Source organism: Canis lupus, chromosome 6 (assembly GCF_011100685.1).
Source record: "Canis lupus familiaris isolate Mischka breed German Shepherd chromosome 6, alternate assembly UU_Cfam_GSD_1.0, whole genome shotgun sequence".
In the NCBI taxonomy this organism is placed as follows: Eukaryota; Metazoa; Chordata; class Mammalia; order Carnivora; family Canidae; genus Canis; species Canis lupus.
The window spans coordinates 37,118,611-37,139,286 of NC_049227.1; the positions used below are offsets into that span (position 1 = coordinate 37,118,611).

At 47.1% G+C, this 20,676-nt stretch overlaps 2 protein-coding genes across 5 annotated transcripts in view; both read right to left on the bottom strand.

Annotated features, from left to right (window-relative positions):
• C6H16orf96 (chromosome 6 C16orf96 homolog) overlaps positions 1–11,786 on the bottom strand; it is a 44,676-nt gene extending 32,890 nt beyond the window's left edge. Inside the window, exon 1 of one of the 4 annotated variants that reach the window (XM_038540527.1) lies at positions 11,020–11,786. In XM_038540527.1, the coding sequence (XP_038396455.1) occupies positions 11,020–11,439 (420 nt within the window). In that variant the 5' untranslated portion in view covers positions 11,440–11,786. Of the gene's footprint in view, positions 1–6,017; positions 6,173–11,019 lie in introns of those variants that run through there. The other 3 variants (XM_038540530.1, XM_038540528.1, XM_038540531.1) reach the window with 3 other exon arrangements.
• LOC102151489 (heterogeneous nuclear ribonucleoprotein A3-like) lies at positions 365–1,848 on the bottom strand. The gene has a single exon (XM_038540532.1). It carries the CDS (start codon positions 1,812–1,814, stop codon positions 747–749), a length of 1,068 nt encoding a protein of 355 aa, XP_038396460.1. The 5' UTR covers positions 1,815–1,848; the 3' UTR covers positions 365–746.
• Positions 11,787–20,676: the final 8,890 nt, after the last annotated feature.

Genomic DNA, 20,676 nt, shown 5'->3' on the forward strand with positions numbered 1-20,676 from the left:
TAAACTACCAAAACTGACTCAAGAAGAAATAGAAAATCTGAATAGATCTAAGACAAGTGAAGACATTGAAACAATAATTTTTAAAAATATGACAAAAAAATATGAAAAAGAGAAGCCTAGGCCCAGATGACATCACCAATGACTCCTAGCTCTTTATTTATTTTTTTTAAAGATTTTATTTATTTATTCATAGAGACAGAGACACAGGCAGAGGGAGAAGCAGGCTCCATGCAGAGAGCCCAACATGGGACTCAATCCAGGGTCTCCAGGATCACGCCCTGGGCTGCAGGCGGCACCAAACCGCTGCGCCACCGGGGCTGCCCTAGCTCTTTATTTTTTTATTTTATTTTTTTTTTTTGAAAAGTTAAAAATTCCTTAATTTTTTATTCCTGGTACCACTACCACAATTTACAGGGCAATATACCTGATGTAATGAAAAGAAAAAGAAAAAGACAAAGCTACAACAGATAAAAGACCTCAGGAATGTACATCTAATTGACACTACATTGCATTAATCAATAGCTGCACTTTTTGCAAACTGTGGCTATGACAGTCCTGAACAAGAAGGGTTTCCTGTTTAAGCTGCAGTAACTTTTCTGACTATGGATCATCGTTCCTCCTGTGGCAGATTTTACAGTTCCTCTAATGCATTTGGGACGACTGTCTCAAAGTAACCTGCAGCTTTCCTGACAACTCCTCGCTCTCTCTCCTGCTAAGAACTGTAGCCCTTTCCTTCTGAAATTTTTTTAGAACCTTCTGCTACCATATCCACCACTTCCACCACCAGATCCATAACCACCACCATAGGGACTGCCCGAGCTTCTTCCACCAAAACTGCCCCCTTTCATGGGTCCATAATTTGATTGCTGTTGTCCACTGTAATTTCCAAAATCATTATAGTTCCCACCACCACCATAGTTACCTCCAAAATTTCCTCCTTCATTGTAACCATCGTATCCTCCACCACCACCACCATATCCGCTTCCGTGGTTTCCATATCCTGGTCCACCACCACCATAGCCTCCTCTACTACTATAACCAGGACCACCACCATAGCTGCCACCATCACCTCCAAATCCATTATATCCACCATCACCTCCTCCATAACTACCTCTGCTGCCACCACCTCCACCACCATAGCCTCCTCTTCCCCCAAAGTTTCCACCACGGCCAAAATTACCACCACCTCCAAAGTTTCCTCCACGACCCATGAAGTTGCCAGATCCACCTCCACGACCTCTTTGCGATCCAGCAGACTGCATCTCTTGTTTAGAAAGGGCCTTTTTCACTTCACAATTATGCCCATTAATAGTGTGGTATTTCTGAACAACAATTTTATCAACTGTATCATGATCATCGAAAGTTACGAAAGCAAATCCTCTCTTTTTTCCACTCTGCCGGTCTTCCATAACTTCTATGGTTTCAATTTTGCCATACTTTTCAAAGTAGTCTCTCAAATTATATTCTTCTGTATCTTCTTTAATACCACCAACAAAAATTTTCTTCACTGTTAGATGGGCACCAGGCTTTACAGAATCCTCTCTAGAAACAGCTCTCTTTGGTTCCACTACACGCCCATCAACCTTGTGTGGTCGGGCACACATTGCTGCATCCACCTCTTCAACACAAGAGTAACTCACAAAACCAAAACCCCTGGAATGTTTTGTTTGGGGGTCTCTCATTACCACACAATCTGTAAGTGTGCCCCATTTTTCAAAATGTTCTCTTAAACTATCATCCGTAGTTTCAAAGCTCAAACCACCAATAAACAGTTTTCTCAACTGCTCGGGTTCCTTTGGATCATGGCCCTCCATTTTGAGACCGGACTCGCCTCTTCCAACTCGAGTTCAATATCCCTAGCTCTTTATTTTTAAGTAATCTCTACATACAACATGGGGCTTGAACTTATAACCCCAAATTCAAGAATTGTCTGCTCTACCAACAGAGCAGCCAAATGTCCCTTCTATCAAAAATTTAAAGGACAATTAATACCAATTTTTCACAGCTTTTCCAAAAAATAAAAGAATTCCAAACTTAGTCTATGAGCCCAGTATTACCCTGATTCCAAAATCAGACAAAGCTTCTACAACAAAACTAAAATACAAAAAAAACCAAAAAACAAAAACAAAACTAAAATACAGATGCAAAAATATCAACACAATACTAGCAAAATGAATCCAGCAACAAAAAAAGAAAAATAACCCAATTAAAATGGGCAAAAATCTGAATTGGCATTCCTCCAAAGATAATATTCAAGTGGCCAATAAGCACATGGGAAGATACTCAACATTATTAGTTATTAGGGAAACATAAAACCACAATGAGATACCACTTTATATCCATGAAGATGGTTAGACTAAGAAGTCAGATAATAGTAAGTGTTGGTGAGGATGCAGAGAAATTAGAAACTTTCAGACACACTGCTGGTGGGAATGCAAAATGGCACAGCCATTTTAGGAAAGAATATGGCAGTTCCTCATAAGATTAAACATAGAGTTACCAAATGACCTGGCAAGTCTATTACTAGGTATATATCTAAGAGAAATAAAAACGGTTCACAAACTTGTATATGAACATTCATAGCCAAATGTCAACCAACTGGCAGATGGATAAGCAAAACATGATATGTTTGCTATATGGAGTATTATTCAGCCATAAAAAGGAATGAAGTGCTGATTCCAGAAAGATGAATCTCAGAAATATGATGCTAAGCAAAATAATCCAAACACAAAAGACAACATCTTTTGTCTGGATATTGCATCACTCCATTTATATGAAAGGATCTAGAATAAACAAATCTATAGAGACAGAAGGCAAGTTAGTGGTTGGCTAGGGCTAGGGATAAGTTGGAATGAGGACTGAGGGAATAAAGTGGTGATAAAGGGTACAAAGTTTCTTTTGGGGGTAAATATTTAATATTGACTGCGGTGATGGCTGTACAATTCTGTGTATAGACTAGAAATATTGAATTGTACATCCTATTAATGGGTGAATTATATGGTATGTGAATTACATCTCAATAAAGCTGATAGATAGATAGATAGATAGATAGATAGATAGATAGATAGATAGATAGATAGATAAACAGCACCCTGTGTTCTTGGACTGGAGATTTACTTCCCAAATTGACCTACAGGTTAAGCTTAATACCAATAAACATGCCACTGTGTTCTTTTTCATAGAAATGGATAGCCTGATCCCAAAATTCATATGATAATACAAAGGACTCATAATAGCCAATCTTAAAAAAGAAGAACAAAGCTAGAAGATTCATACTTCCTGACTTCAAAACTTTCTGCAAAACTACGGTAATCAAGAGAGTGTGGTACTGGCATAAGGAAATATACGTAGATCAAGGGAAGAGAACTGAAAGTCCAGAAATAGACACTCATGTCTACAGTCAGTTTATTTTCAATAAAAGTACCAAAACAAATTAATAGGGGAAGAGTTGTCTTCAACAAATGGTACTGAGCAGCTGGATAACCACATGAATGAAGTTGGACTCCTACCTCACACCCTATAAAAAAAACTAAATGAAAATGGCTCTTTTTTTAAAAAAAAGATTTCATTTATTTATTCATAGAGACAGAGAGAGAGAGAGGCAGAGACAGGCAGAGGGAGAAGCAGGCTCCATGCAGGGGGCCCAGCATGGGACTCGATCCAGGGTCTCCAGGATCACGCCCTGGACTGCAGGCCGCGCTAAACCGCTGCGCCACTGGGGCTGCCCAAAAATGGCTATTAGACCTAAATGTAAGACATGGTCACTGCGATAATTTTGGTATTCAAAACTATCAAAATTAACAAAAGGGAAAGTATTGGAGGACTTTGGGCAAATATGGTCTGGCATATTTTTTTTTAGAGTCAAAGGTTTTTAAAGATTTTTATTAATTCATTTGAGAGAGAGAGAGAGAGAGAAAGTGCAGGAGTTGAAACTATAAGCCATTTACTCCTATGTTGTAGAAGGAAACATAGGGGTAAATATTCATGACCTGGGTCAGGCAATGGTTTCTTAGGTATGCCATCAAAAGCATACCACACCAAAAAAAAAAAAAAAAAAAAATGTGACAAATGAAAGATGTACACATTATACTTCAGCAAAATTTAAAACTTTGCATATCAAAGGATACCGTCAATAACGTGGAAAGACAACTCACAATGATAGAAATATTTACAAATCACATACCTGGCATCATATATCCAGACTATAAATTAGTCTCTTATTGTAAAGATTTATTTGAGAGAGAGAAAGTGAGCATGTGCCCATGAGCAGGGAAAAGGGCAGAGGAAGAGAGAATCCTCAAGCAGACTCTCCACTGAGCATGGAGTCTGACACGGGACTCAATCCCAGGACCCTGAGATCATGACCTGAGCCAAAACCAAGACTCAACAGACTGAGCCATCCAGTCGCCCCATATATAATTAACTCTTGGGATCCCTGGGTGGCGCAGCGGTTTGGCGCCTGCCTTTGGCCCAGGGCGCGATCCTGGAGACCCGGGATCGAATCCCACATCAGGCTCCTGGTGCGTGGAGCCTGCTTCTCCCTCGGCCTGTGTCTCTGCCTCTCTCTCTCTCTGTGACTATCATAAATAAATAAAAATTAAAAAAAATTAAAAAAAATAATTAACTCTTACAACTCAATAATAAAAAGACAACCCAATTAAAATGGGGCAAATCTGAACAGACATTACTCTAGGCACATGAAAAGGTCCTCAACACGATTAGTCACCAGGAAAATGCAAATCAAAACCACAATAAGGTAGACTTCATACCCATACCCTTTGGCTAGAATCAAAGAGATAAAAACTAAGAAATGTTGGTGAGGAGGTAGAGAAATTGGAGGTCTCACACTGCACTATAGTGGGAACATAAAATGCTGTGGAAAACACCCTGGCAGTTCCTCAAACCTGAAACATATAGTTATCACACGATCCAGCAATTCCTCCTTGAGGTATATGCCCAAGAGAAACGAAAACATACGTCCACAGGAAAATGCATATCCCATTGTTCATAGTGGCTAGGAGTCTACAGGCGGAAACAGCCATATGTTCACCAACTGATAAACAAGAGTAGTCTATCCATCCAGGGAAATACCATTTGGCAATGAAAAGAATAAAGTACTGATACATGTGACAGCATGGATTATCCTTAAAGATATCATGGTAAAAAAAAAAAAAAGATATCGTGGTAAGTGCAAGAGTGGTGTTCAAGGAGGAACAGAAAGAAGAATGATAGCTAATGGTTAAGGGGTTTGGGATGGCTGTTGAAAATGTCCTAAACTTGACTGTAATAGTTACAGAACTCTGTGACTACACTAAAATCCCTGAACTAGGGCACCTGGGTAGCTCAATTGGTTAAGCAACTGCCTTTAGCTCAGGTCCAAGCTGGGTCAGGCTACTCCCTCTCTCTCTGCCTCCCAGGCTTCCCCTGCTTGTGTTCTATCAAATAAATAAATAAAATCTTAAGAAAAAAATAAAGTGTACAGTTCAGGGGCACCTGGCTGATTCAGTCTATAGAGCATATGACTCATCTCAGGGTCATGAATTCACGTTAGACATGGAGCCTACTTAAATAGATAGATAGATAGATAGATAGATAGATAGATAGAGCATATAGTTCAGGGATTTTATTTTTTTTAAGATTTGTTTCTTTATTTATTTGACACATACACACAGAGCATGAGAAGGGGAGGAGCAAGAAGATCTATCCATTTAAATGGATGAATATTCTAGTATGCACGTGAACATATGTATGAATATATCTAAACAAAGCTGTAAACTATCTCATTTTTGTTTTAGGAAAAATTGGGGGAAGTTCAACACAGTCTATTGGATGGGTATTTGGGAGTTGTTAGTTTTGTTGGGAGTGGTAATGGTATTTATGGGAAGGGTTTTATAAGTCCTTATCTGTTGTAGATGGAAAATGCTTTTGGGGAAATCTGTGAAGTCCAGATCCTTCACCTGTGCACAGATGTTTCCCTCTCCCCCGTCTCACTGGGGGCAACCACAGGACCAAGTTACCTGAGTAGGAATGACTTCCCAAGGAGATCCCTGGGTGGCTCAGTGGTTTAGCGCCTGTCTTTGGCCCAGGGTGCGATCCTGGAGTCCCAGGATCGAGTCCCACGTCGGCCTCCCTGCATAGAGCCTGCTTATTCCTCTGCCTGTGTCTCTGCACCCCCCCCATGTCTATAACAAACAAACAAACAAATAAATCTTTTTAGAAAAAAGAGTGACTTCCCCAACACACACATATATACACAGGTAGTCCAGGGCAAACTCAAAAAAAGAGAGGAAACCTTACAGGCAGACTGCTCCTTGGGTAATGTATGCACACAGAACAGAGAGACCATTTTCTCACTGGGGAACACTCTCCTAAGATGCACAGTTAATGGTTTCCCTTCCCAGACCCAGCCTGCCAAGCAGAAGCTTGGGGACATGCCCTGAGCTCCAGGCCTAGGGAGGAAGAAGGGTCAAGGTCTGGACCACGCTGGTGGGAGACTAAGTGGGTAATATCCACATGGGCCCCCAGCCTGCAAGCAGGGCTTGGATGGAGCCAAGTTCAGAGGAAGAGAGTCCTGGAATCTGCCATCCCAGAAATGAATCCCAAGATGTCTGGATCCTGTGCAGGCACCAGTAGTGGGGGCTTGCCCTGACTGTCTGTCTCTCTGAAGGAGCTTCAGGGATATAGGCTCGGGATGGGGACCCAGCACTTACAGAAGTTTGTAGGGGGTGGATAAGGAGGTCCAAGGCACCTTCCCCCTCGGGTGCCTGGGGGGAGTGGTCTACATGGCAGGAGTCCCAGAGCTTTGGGAAATGGGAATGCTAACACCATTTCCTCCCAGGGAACAGGAAGGCAACTGCACTTGGCACTCGCCAGCACAATGAAGACGTGCTGCAACACAGAAAGTTCATTACCATTATTGGAGCAACCTTGACTCCAGTCTCTAAACCCTAAAGTGTCTTCCATGCATTTCAGCTTTGTTATGAAGTTCTCAAAAATTAATTTAAATTTAAAATCATTTTAATTTGCAGGATCAAAAAAAAATTTCAGGATCTACAGCAGGAGTTTTTTTGGTTGGAGAGTAAAATGGAAAGGGAGTTTTGAAGTCAGGAAAAACAACGGGTTGTTACAACCCCCTCAGGAGACTGAGGCTCTATTTATGGAAACAAGGTCAGCCAGAACTTTTTTTTTTTTTTTTTTTTTTAAGTAGGCTCCTTGCCCAACGTGGGGCTTGAACGCATGACCCACAGATCAAGAGTCGCACGCTCTACTGACGAGTCTCTGGTTTTCTCCTGTGAGGCCAGCGGCCAGGACTCATCACAGCGGAGACAACCGACGTCTCGAGGAGACAGACAGGGACTTCCAGGCGCAGCTTTCTAGAATCTGGCTGGGCTCCTGACCACTGTGGCGCGTTAGCTTATTCCAGATGGCCACTTCCTAAAACGCGCTACAGTGGCGGGGCCTGGGGGATGAGGGCGGGGCCTGGGAGCTGTGGGCGGGACCCGGGAGGGCAGGGCCTGGGAGGGTGGGGCGTGGGAAATGAAGGAGGGGCCCGGGTGAGGAGGGCGGGGCCTGGGAGGTGAGGGACGGGCGTGGGGAGGGGGGCGGGGCCTGGGAGATGAGGGAAGGGCCCAGGTGGGGAGGGCGGGAGCCTAGTAGCCGTGGGCGGGACTCGGGAGGGGGCGGGGCCGGGGATGAGGGAAGGGCGGGGCCTAGGAGCTGTGGGCGGGACTCGGGAGGGGGCGGGGCCTGGGAGCTGTGGGCGGGACTCGGGAGGGGGCGGGGCCTGGGATGAGGGTGGGGCCTGGGAGCTGCGGGCGGGACTCGGGAGGAGGGTGGGGCTTCGGATCTGTGGGCGAGGCCTGGGAGATGAGGGACGGGCCTGGGGATGAGGGCGGGGCCTCGGCGCTGTGGGCGGGGCCACAGATGAGGGTGGGGCCCGGGTGGGGAAGGCGGGGGCCTGGGAGTCCTAGGCCGGGCCTAGGAGGTGAGGCCAGGGCCTGGGAGCCTGCCATTCTGGGAGAGCTCTCCAGGTGGAGCTCGTGCTCCAGCTGGCTCGGGAGCCCTGGGTGGCAGCCGCCCCGAGTCTGCAGGGCAAGTACACACTGCGCTCACGGGGCACCTAGTTTTCCTCGCTCAAGGGGGGCGACTTAGCTCCCGGCGGGCATATGGCAAAGTCTGCAGACACTTTTGGTTGTCACCGCTACGGGTGGATCCTGGCACCTGGAGAGTAGAGGCCCGGATGCTGCCCAACATCCCACAGGGCACAACACAATCCTCACCACAGAGAATTATCCGTGAGGGTGAGGGACGCTGCAATCTCAGCCCCAGATCTGGTGGTGTGCTAACCATGCCTGTGGAGCGTCTCAAACCTTCTCTCAAGAGCCCTCTTGTTGCCAGCTCTAGTTTTCTGGGCACTATTTACCCTGTCAGGGGTGAGTGCTAGGGTTGGCAGGCTAGTCTTTCCCCACTTTGAGCCTTCACACCTTGACAGGGGCTTGTAAAGGATGGCAGAGGACTCTAACCCAACCAACCCCAGAGGAAGGGCAGGCGAGGTGACTTGGATGTCGACATGACATTTGGTCTGGCCAGCCTGACTGGCTAGTTGGTGCAGACACTTAGCTAAGCAGCTTGTACCAATCCCAGAGCCAGTTACCATGGCAACCCCCTGGGGGGGTAGTGGGAGGGAGCTGGTCATTGTGGTAACCCCCAGCAACCTCAGCCAGGGTTGGGGGAGGTACATTCTCTAATCCTAGGTGCACAAACAGTCCTCTGAGGGCTTCACAGCCGTGTCCGAGCCTGTCTGCCAGCCCCCCTTCACAAGCCAGCTGGGTCACTCAGTACTGTACACTCTGGAAGACTTCACCCATCAAGGCAGGCCAGGGGCAGGCTGCTCTGACACTGTGCCCACGTTTCCAGCCTCCAAGGCCTCCGTAACCTCAACTGGGCCACACATGCAGCCTTCTCTGTCTCTAGCAACAAATCTCAAAGTCTGGTCTTGTCTGACACGTGCACTGTGGCCTCTCCAGCTCTCTTCTGATTACTGCCTATATGGAATATCTTTTGTCATCCTTTTACTTTCAACCTATTTGTTTTTGAATCTAGAATGTGTGTGTGCCTTTTTTTTTTTTTTAAGATGTTATTTATTGATGAGACACACACAGAGAGGCAGAGACACAGGCAGAGGGAGAAGCAGGGTCCCTGTGGGGAACCTGATGCTGGACTCGATCCCAGGACGCTGGTGATTACGACCTGAACCAAAGGCAGATGCTCAACCACTGAACCACACAGGCGTCCCTAAAATGTGTCTCTTGTAGAGGGTATAGTGAGATGGTGCCTTTTTTTCTTTTACTCAATTCTGCCAATTTCTGCTTTGTGTGCGTGTGTGCCTGTGCGTGCATACGTGTGCATGGTAACACGAAGAATTCAGTGGCATTCAGTACATTCACACGGTTGGCAGCTGTTATCACTATCCAGTTTCCAAACACTTTCATCACCCCAAAGAGAAACGCTGTACCCGTCAGCAAGCACTCCCATTGCCGCCACCTCCTAGCCCCTGGCAACCGCTAATCCACTTTCTATCTCCACCAATTTGCCTGTTCTGGATGTTTCATAGAAACTGAAGCATGGGCATCCTGGGTGGCTCAGTGGTTTTGCGACGCCTTTGGCCTAGGGTGTGATCCTGGAGACCTGGGATCGAGTCCCATGTCGGGCTCCCTGCATGGAGCCTGCTTCTCCCTCTGCCTGCATCTCTGCCCCCCCCCCGCCCCCCGTGTCTCTCATGAATAAATAAAATCTTAAAAAAAAAAAAAGAAAAGAAATAGAAGCTTGCAGTACGTGGTCCTTTGTGTCTGGCTGCTTCACTTAGTGCTTGATTTAGCACTGGTCTATGCCACCTTCCCTCTCAGCCCACCTTGGCCAGACTGATCCCTCTCCCTGTCCCTCAGGGCTCCAGGGGCCCGACTTTGCTGAGGTCCTGATCTTCCAAGGTTCAAGTCTCTAGATAATATTAACGGTGACCACAGACTGGACGACCAGAATACCCGAGCTCTGTGCTGAGCACTTCCCACGCATTATCTTGTTTAGCATCAATCTCGAGGCAATCCTGGGAGGAGGAAACCATGATCATCCCCCTACCCGTTCCAGTTGGTAAGTGGACCACACTCAGCACACCACATTCCTATGCCTCTCCTCTGATTTCTTGGTGCAGGTTTGCACCAGCTGTTTTCTGCCACTGCATCACCCCAAGTGGGTTAACATTTCAGTGCTTCAGTTGCTCACCTGTCTCACAGAGGTGCTGTGAAGATCAAAGAGGCTAAGCCTCCAGCTCACCTGGAGCATAATGAGCACTCCTTCTAGTGGTTGTTTTCCTGGGGAGGGAGCCCACCAGAGTTGCAAGGGTGAAGGGGACAGTGAGGAGATAAAGGAATGAGGGAATGGTGAACTTTGGTCTGTGTTTCCAACTTCTTTTCATCACACAAAAGCAGACCTCAAAACCACTAGGTTGGGCAGCCCGGGTGGCTCAGCAGTTTAGTGCCGCCTTCAGCCCAGGGCGTGATCCTGGAAACCCGGGATCAAGTCCCACGTTAGGCACCCTTCATGGAGCCTGCTTCTCCCTCTGCCTGTGTCTCTGCCTCTCTCTCTCTCTCTCTCTCTCTCTCTGTCTCTCTTGAATAAATAAAATCTTAAAAAAAAAACAAAAAAAACACTAGGTTAACTTTCCCTCTGCCCCTCCTTCCCCGGGCCCTGGCAACCACTAGTCTGCTTCATGTCTCCATGGAGCTGTCTGTTTCATACCAATGGAACCATACCACATGTGGCCTTTTGTGTCTGGCTTCTTTCCTCAACACTTGACAAAGAATGCAAGCTTGGAGCTTTGGTTCTGCCTGACTTCAAAGCCCCATTCCTGCCCCTGTTTGGGGGGTGGGGGAGCCCATCACAAGGGGCATAAGGGAATGGGGGCTAAGATGCCTGGGAAGACAGCATAAAGGGCAGGAAGCTTCTGGAGGCCAGGTGGTTTACCTTTGCTGTGGCTTCTTCATTACCCTCTACCATCTTCCGGAGCTTTATCAGGTGCCATAGATCCTGAGCAGGCTGGCCTGTGCCCTGGCTGCCCTCCAGCAGCTGGGAAGTGGTAGGCAGGTCCTGCAGCGTGGCCAGCTGGCTCTCCATCTTGTCTATGCGGCTCACAACATGGTCAAAGATATCGCTGAGCCTCTTCATGGGGTTGAGGATGGGCTGGGCGTCTGCTTCCCGGGGCATGAACACAGTAGGCGAGGTTTGGAGAAAGTCTTCATCTCCTGAGAGGACTTTCTTGAGCTCACCCATGTGGATGTGCTCCAAGATGCCCTGGAGCAGGAGGTGCAGCGCCTTGAAGTTCACAACCCCGCACTGCGGGATGGCGATGTTGACCAGCTCGGAGAACGTGAGCGAGAAGCTCATCCTGCAGGGAGGGCCGGCTGGGCTGGCGTTCTGGGAGTCCTTGGGGACAAGCCTTCACAGAACCCACAAGCTGTGCGGACAGGTCCTCAGAGGCCTAGGGAGGCTGCAGGTCATGGCAGTCAGGGAGAAAATGACCTCTGTCCTGGCCGGAGCTCGGATGAGAGGTTCTGGTTGCTAGGACACCAAAGAACGTGGGCAAGTGGGCGTGGAGCCTGGCATGGGGCAGGGTGGGTGCTCAATTAAAACTTGCTGAGTGTTTGAACAAAGGGTCCTTCAGTTATGTCAGAGCGATGACCCCTTCCAAGAGGCATGTGGCAAAGGTAATGGGGAAGCAGCTCGCTTCTCTGAAGCCTCTAGGGTCAGGACAGGAGAGAGTTCTTGGAGTTAGGAGAGCCTCGCTTTTGAGAAAAGAGGATGTAGAGAAAAGAGACTGAAGAGCTAATCTGGTCTCCAGACCCACACCAAATGCGCCACAGGTGTTAGGGTTTCTGGTGGGGTTGGAGGTGGGGGTGGAGAGTGGGGGTAAATAGGGCAAGAGGCAGCTGGCTTCCCACAGGTCCGAACCCTGCATGGCCCTGCCCACCCAGGGGCCCCAGTGAGGACGCCCTTGCCAAACCTTGCTCTCCTTCCTGCTAGAGCCGGGGCTCGTGAACACCCCAGTGCCCAGGACGCAGCTGTGAGCCAGCTGCTGCAGGACCGGGAAATGATTTGGGCCCCTCTGTGGTCAGGCCCCACTTGTGTCAATTCTTGGACAAGACAATGGCAGCCTCCTCGTCCTGGTCTCCTAGGGAAGTCTGCAGGGAAGGTCCTTGGCTTAACCCCCTGGAGCCCCCACTCCTGGCCCACCCCACCCTTCTAGACATGATACACACTGCCTCTATGCAGTCCACGGCAAGAGCCCCGCTCAGGGGTGTCGTTGGCTAAAGAGCAATCTCCCCCAGCTTCCCCACAGAAGGTGGAGCACCTGTCCTCTCTGGGTTTATGGAGATGGTGCGTGACTCTTCCAGAACAGCTGTGTGACCTTGTGCAAATGACTTAACCTCTCTGAGTCTTAGCTTCCCTGCCTGCTAAATTGGAAATGAAACTTTCCATTTGAGGTTCCGGCAGGGAGGGGAAGTATGCATATGTGCGTGTGCCTACACAGAAATAACACATGCAAAGTGCCAGGCCAGTATGACTCAAAAAATTCCTTTCCCCAGAACTGACCTGATACCCCACTCTTGCCAATGGTCATGGCCCGGGAGACTTGTTATGAATTTAACGTGTGTATTTTCAGGGGTATTGTTTATTTATTTTAATTATTTATTTTTTATTTATTTTTAAGATTTTATTAATTCATGAGAGACAGAGAGGCAGAGACATAGGCAGAGGGAGCAGCAGGCTCTATGCAGGGAGCCGGACGCAGCACTCGATCCCGGGTCTCCAGGGTTACGCCCTGGGCTGAGGGCGGCGCTAAACCACTGAGCCACCCGAGCTGCCCTATTTTTATTTATTTATTTTTCTATTTTTATTTATTTATTTTTAAAGATTTTATTTATTTATTCATGAGAGAGAGAGAGACAGAGAGACAGAGAGACAGAGAGAGACACAGGCAGAGGGAGAAGCAGGATCCATGCTGGGAGTCCGACGTGGGACTTGATCCTGGGACTCCAGGATCCCACCCTGGGCCAAAGGCAGGTGCTGAACCGCTGAGCCACCCAGGGATCCCCCCTATTTTTAAAAAAGATTTTATTTGTTTGAGAGAGATGGCCAGCAAGAGCAGGGGGAGGGGCACAAGGAGAAGCAGACTCCCTGCTGAGCAAGGAGCCCAATGATGTGGGGCTCCATCCTCCATCCCAGGACCCTGAGATTATGACCTGAGCTGGAAGCAGATGCTTAACCAACTGAGCCATGGGATGACGCCTGAGTGGCTCAGCGGTTGAGTGTGCCTTTGGCTCAGGGTGTGGTCCTGGCATCAAGTCCTGGATCAGGCTCCTCGCAGGGAGCCTGCTTCTCCCTTTGCCTGTGTCTCTGTCTCTCTTTCTCTCTGTGTGCCTCTCATGAATAAATAAAATCTTAAAAAAAAAATAACCGACTGAGCCACGCAGGCGCCCCTGGGATGTTGCTTATTAATTACATGTTTTTGACCTCACGTTAGCAGATGCTTCTGCTGAGGCCATCACTGCTCTATCCACAAACGCTAGTTCTTCAGGAACAGTGGGCACTCATGTTGGGACCCTCCATGCTACAACAGCCACTACTCTTCAGACACGCCAACCTGCTTTGAAAGAATTGCTTAATTACATTAAAGGAGTTTTACCACCTCAAGTGACAAGAAAAAACAAAACAAACCCCACAGAAATAAAACAAGAACAAAACATACAAAGACCCACTCCTGTTGTGATAAATGATAATTACACGTGCAGTTCAGTCTGCGTCCCACTTGGATATTCCTTTTTCTTTCTTTTTTGATAACAGCTTTATTGAGATATAATTCCCATTCCACACAATTCACTCATTTAAAGTCTACAATCCAGTAACTTGTAGCATCACAGAGCTGTGCACCCATCACTGCAATCAGCTTTATTTAGCACATCACCCTAACAAGAAATGCCATCTGCAGGAGCACTCACTCCCCGTTCCCATCCTCTTGCCCCCCAGTGCCTGGCATTCATTAACCTACTTTTTGCCTCTATAGGTTTGCCTATTTTGGACATTTCATATAAATGAAATGCTATAATATGTGGCCTTTTGTAACTGCTTCCTTTCACTGAGCATCATGTTTTCAAGGCTCACCCACACTGTAGCAGGTGTCACTACTTCATTCCCTTTTCATGGCTGAGTCATTCCATTGTAGAGATAGATCAGTTTTTTTGTTTTTTTTGTTTTTGTTTTTGTTTTTTTTTTTTTGATAGATCAGTTTTTAATCCGTCCAGCCACAGATGGATATTTGGGCCAATCCTACCTTTTTACTATTGTGGACAATGCTGCTATGAGCAGTTGTGTACAGGTTTTCAATTATTTGGTGTTTATGGCTAGAGGTGGAACTGCCAGGTCAGACGGTGACTCCGTGTTAACACTCTGAGGAACTGTCACACTGTTTTCCACAGTGCCTACAGTCTTTTACATTCCTACCCCTAGCTGTGGGGCTTCCCATTTCTCTCCATTGTCATCAACACTTGTGACTGTTCATCTTTCTTTATTATAGCTATGGATGCTACTTGCTATGTGACCATCAGGCTTAAGCCACCTGCCATATGCTCACTTACCCTGGGTACTCAGCATGGTTGTTTGAGACTTTCAGATGTTTAAAATGACCACCGCTCCAGTGGATCATGTTTCCCTGAGAAAGAACACCCAGAAACCTTGAAAAAGATGCAAGCACAGGCTACCTGGGGGAGTGCCCAGAGAGATGACCACTCTCTTCAAGAACATGATGCCAGCTGCAGTACCTACGCAGGGGTAACATGGGTGGATGAACATTCTCATCCCAAACTTGTCCCTGACCCTAGCAGATGTCATAAGTGGCACAACTGCCATTCCCACCAACCAGGTGGAATGTCCATTCGTTAGTGGATCATGAAGCCCTGAATGTCTTATTGGTGAGCCCAGGGGGAATTTATGCTCAGATGGACATTCTTGCTGCACCTATGTAAACACCACATAAATATGATGGGTCAAGTAGAATAGTTTGTGGCTGGCTAGGCTTTAAAAAGAAAAAGCCACCTGGTCCTCCAGGGAAAGCCAGTTGGACCCTAGGGCAGGTTTTCACAGCCTGGGTTTGGCCATCGAGGTCCTCATCTTCAGGATCTGGTACCAGAGCCAGTAGCCAGGTTTGTTTCTGATAACGACCTGTGCAGCAGGTGGCTGACAGATTCTGTATGACTTCAGTGTAGCAACCGTTCTGTGAGACACTGCAGGGCAGTGGGAGGGTGTGTAACCAGAGCCCAGCTGCAATGTCTTTCTCTAAGCAAACCCCTGAGCAGCACAGTTGGCCACGTCAGAGCTCTCCATGCCGCAGACCTAGGTTCTGAGGACCAACTGTGCAGGCCTCTGGTTCCGCAGGGTATGGGGGGAAGAGAAGAACAGCCCCTGAATCAGGAAGTGGCCTGGCACCGCGAGTCCTGGGGCTGCTGGGAGGGCCTCAGTGTGCTCCTGTGAACATAAACAACTTCATAGCACACCAGCACCTGATAGCGCGGCTCTGCCTCGGTGATGGGTCAACACAAAACAGGACCAGCTGTAGTCATGTTTGAGCTCAAAAACAGGAACATTGTCCAGACCACAAACATGACCCAACAGCCCCCTATCCTGGCTGATATGAGTGACTGTTGCTTCTTGACTAGTTAGGGCATTAGTTCTGCTTCGTTCCTCTTTCCTTCTAGATAAGATGGATTGAGAAACCTAATCACAGAATTACCTTATGTCCTGTCAGTGCCAGTCCAAAACACTCCCCCTCTCCCTAACGCGGACCAGATCCTGTGATCCCTTCTAAGTTAACCCTCCCAGAGATGCCGGTGGGCTCCTCACAGGGTTGTGAGACCTAACCATTCAAGGGCCGCCCTGATATCTTTGAGCCTTCTGGGGCTTCCTGGGTCCCCTGCTCTCTCCAGATGTGTCTCTACCACTCTCGTTGTTGAGAAAGGCTCCTCACCCAGCCAGTTCTTCACCAGTCAGACCAGCCACACTGCACCCCATCCTCAGTCTGTGGGGGGCTCAGCTTTCCTGCAAGCCTGGAAGCCAATCACATCCCCCTGTAGGAACCAGGGGACACCCCATCCCGTTATTATAAAGGGCAGCCTACAGCTCTTGCTGATTCGCTCTGCTCTTGACTGCAACCCTGAGTGGCCCCATGTGGTGGGCAGTGTCCTCCTTTCCCCGGCAGTGAGTCTATGTGGCTAATCATTGCTGTCCATCTCACCTGGCCAGTGCCAGGCGTCATATCATTGAGGGCAGGGGTACCCTCATCCTGCGGCGAGTAGGAGGTAATCAGAACACCAGCTGTGCGGGTTCGCCCCTGTGGCAACAAGTCAATGAGCCCAACTTTGCTCAACACAATGGGTTCTTGGCTGGAGAAGCTGATCCTGCAAACTTAATGAAAAACCTTGCAGTGGGGCAGAGCTTTGTGGATTTTGGAATTGCAGGCAAGAGACTGAGGAGCTGTATTATTGCAGAACGATGAGCAAGACTTTCCCCAGTGGGCAAGGGAGCAGAAGGGGAGAGGAGGAGGTTAGCCCAGAAACAAGGCTGGAGAGGGAAGCACGGGGCCAGACCAGGGGCTCCCCGTGGGCCTTACGAAGAAGTGCGAGCGATAGAATCTGAAGCAATCCTTGGTCATTGGGGGTAAGTGGGTGTGGGTATAATGGGGTGTGGGTAAGTGGGTGTAATGTTTGTCACTGGCTCAGGTGATGATCCCAGGGTCCTGGGATTGAGTCCTCCATCAGGCTCCCTGCTCAGGGGGGAGTCTGCTTCTTCTTCTCCTCCCATATATGCGCTCTGTCTCTATCAAATAAATGAATAAAATTTTTTAAGCTAATTTGTTAAACTTGAGAGGATTCATAAACCTTAAAGATCATGTCATTTTAGGTCTGGAAATAAAACAGTTGTTATAAAAACAAAAGACCTGAAGATCTGGCCTTTTGAGTGGAAGAGGACACATGCCACTCCAAAGGGTGTTCCTTGCTTTCCAGAGGATTTGCTGTCTCCAGGAAGCGACCCTGCCCTTCGGTCACCAGGCAGTACCTGAGATTTGGCACTGCTGAGTTCTGATGGCGGAACTCTCAGTCAGACGATTTCAGGACAAACTTGTCACTGGACATTCTCTGAATGGCTCATTGGAGCCAGAAGCCAATTAACATGATTGGAAATGACCATTAGCATTTTTTTCCCTCTCAAATAAACTGGTGTCAATGATTAAATCAGTTTTTTGTAAAGTGCCATTCACCCACTTTGCCCAGACAATCATTTTCCATGCTGCATAAATAGCTGAGAAGGATAACCAGGTCACCTTTCCTCTCTAGCTCTAGGAAGGACCAGGCGCTATTTGTCTCTGTGTCTGGCTTACTGACTTAGCAGAGTGTCCTCAAGGTTCATCCAAGACAGAGCAGATGTCAGAATTCCCTTCCTTCTCAAGGCTGAATAATATTCTGTTGTGTGTACATACACATTTTGCTCATCCATTCCTCTGCTGATGGACGCTGGACACTGAGGTTGCGTTCGCATTTTGGCTATTGTGAATAACGCTGCTGTGCGTATGGCAGTAGAAATGCCAGTTCCAGCGCCTGCTGTCAGTTCTCTAACCCAGGCATGCACTGCTGAATCATATGGTAATCCAAGGTTAATTTTTTGAGCACCTGCCATATGGCTTTCCATGGTGGTGGCACCATTCCCACCAGCAAAGCACAAGGGCTCTGGTTTCTCCATGTGTTCACCAGAACTTGCTATGTTCTGTTTTTCTGATAATAGTCACCCCAGTAGTTGTGAGGTGATAGTTTGTGGTTTTCACATGTATTTCCCTAATCATCGGTGAGGCTGAGCATCTTTTCATGTGTTCATTGGCCATTTGTGTATCTTTGGAGAAATGTTTATTCAAGTCCTTTGCACATTTAAAATTTTGTTGTTGTTGAGTTGTAGGAGATCTTTACACATTCTGGATATTAAGCACTTGTCAGACATAATTTTCCAGTTAACTTTCTTTTAGTCCCTGTTAGGGAATGTGATTAAAAAAAAAAAAACAAAAAAAAAAAACGTGACTGCCGGTTGACCTGTGAGCTGGGCCCAGGCACTGGAAGCTCCTCAGCCCTTCCCCTGTCCTTGGAATGTGGGTTCCACTTCTCCTTCCTGCTCACAGAAACTGCTCCAAGGACATAGTCTTGAGACGGTGTTGTGATGCTGAGAACACCTGCATGATTATGTGACTGAGCCCAGTTAGGGCCTCTACGTTTTTTTAAAAAACAAAACAAAACAATTTATATATTTATTTATTTGAGAGAAAGAGAGAGTGTACATGAGCAGGGGAAGGGAGGGGCAGAGGGTGAGGGACAAGCAGACTCCCTGCTGAGTGTAAAGCCCCATGTGGGGCTTGATCCCACAACCCTAAGATCATGACCTGAGTCAAAATTAAGAGTTGGATGCCCTACAAGCTGAGCCACCCAGATGTCCTTTTAAGCTTTTAAGGGATGCCTGGGTGGCTCAGTGGTTGAGCGTCTGCCTTTGGCTCAGGGCTTGATCTTGGAGTCTCAGAATCGAGTTCCTCATCAGGCTTTCCGTGGGGAGCCTGCTTCTTCATCTGCCTATGTTTCTGCTTCTCTCTGTGTGTGTGTCTCTCATGAATAAATAAATAAAATCTTAAAAAAAAGTGATCTGGTGCGTGGGTCTGGGGATCCACTCATCTTGCTGCCACCCAAGACAAGACTCATATATAAGTTCTCTTTGCCATCTACTACTCAGAGTGGCCTGCCTCTTTGGTCTCTCCCTGCTCTCTGTTCCAGGCGCAGTTTCAGATTACACCATGAAAGCTTCCAAGAGGGTTGTGAACCTACAGTCCTCTTGTCCCTGTTGTGTTACCTCCAGCCACAGGCCCTTTGCACATGTCTCCTTGGCTGAAACATTTTTTTCTGCCTACATTTATGAGGGAACAGAAAGTTCTACTCATCATTCAGACCTTAGCTCAACCATCACTTTCCAAGGGAAGCCTTCTCCACTTCCTTGATTGGGATAAACATTCCCTACTCTGAGATCTTAGTACTTATCATGTCCTTCCTTCAAATGCTTGTCATGGTCATTTGTGTGGCTATTTGGTTAGTGCCATTCTTCCTCGCTACTCTGAGTTCCTGCAGGTAGATGTTGAGTTCCACGGGAGTATGGCTCCTAGCAAGCACACTGTAGATGCTTAATATATACATACTAATTGAATGAATAAATAGAGTCATTTGGGTTTTATTTTCATTTAAAATTTTTTTAAAAAAAAGTTTTACATATTTATTGACAGAGAGTATGAGAGCGAGCAAGCTGCAGGCAGAGGGAGAGGCAGCCTCCCCATTGAACAGGGAGCCCGACGCAGGACTTAATCCCAGGACCCTGAGAACTGAAGACAGATGCTTCACGGGCTGAGCCACCCAGGCACCCCCAGAGTCATTTGTGGAAATCCTTTTTCCTAGGAAAGACCACAAATGGAGACATTTGCTTCTTTTAGCTAAACCTCCAGATGGGTATAGAAAGGGTGATTTTTACCTTCTACCACAATAATATTGAGCTCCTGCTGTCAACTCATGTAGGGTGGATTAAATAACACAAAAGGGGCAATCAGGGACGCCTGGGTGGCTCAGTGGCAGAGTGTCTGCTTTTGGCTCAGTTTATGATCCCGGGGTCCTGGGATTGAGTCCTGCATCGGGCTCCCCACGGGGAGCCTGCTTCTCCCTCTGCCTTTGTCTCTGCCTCTCTCTCTGTATCTCATGAATAAATAAATAAAATAATTTTAAAAAGAGGCAATCGGAAACTACACTGTATGATCCCTAATAATGTGTTCAGGGAATTGTAGTGGTCAGACACTGAACACACAGCACCTGAATAGAAACAATATCAATTTATTATTATTATTATTTATTAGTTATTTATTATAACTTTTTTTGCACGTGGAATGTATCATCTCACTGCCTTGCAGTCTCTGTTGTTTCCAAGGATAAGTTAGCTGTTAATCTTTTTTTTTTAATTTTTATTTATTTATGATAGTCACAGAGAGAGAAAGAGAGAGGCAGAGACACAGGCAGAGGGAGAAGCAGGCTCCATGCACTGGGAGCCCGATGTGGGATTCGATCCTGGGTCTCCAGGATCGCGCCCTGGGCCAAAGGCAGGCGCTAAACCACTGCGCCACCCAGGGATCCCTAGCTGTTAATCTTATTTGAGTTCCTGGGGGCACCTGGAGGTGCAGCCAGTTGAGCATCTGACTCTTAGTTTTGGCTCAGGGCATGATATCAGGGCTATTAGACTGAGCCCCAGGTTAGGCTCCCCACCCAGCACGGAGTCTGGTTGAATTTCATTCTCCCTCCCCGATCCCCCACTCTCTTAAATAAATAAAATAAATCTTTTTTAAAAATCTCATTTGGATTCCTTCTAGGTGATGAGTCATTTTCCTCCCTCCCTTTACAAAATTTTTTTTGTCTTGTCTTTTAACCATGATGTATCTGGGTATGGATCTCTTTGCAAACTCCTCTTTAGAGTTTATTAAGATGCTTGGATGTGTAGATCAATGTAGGTTTT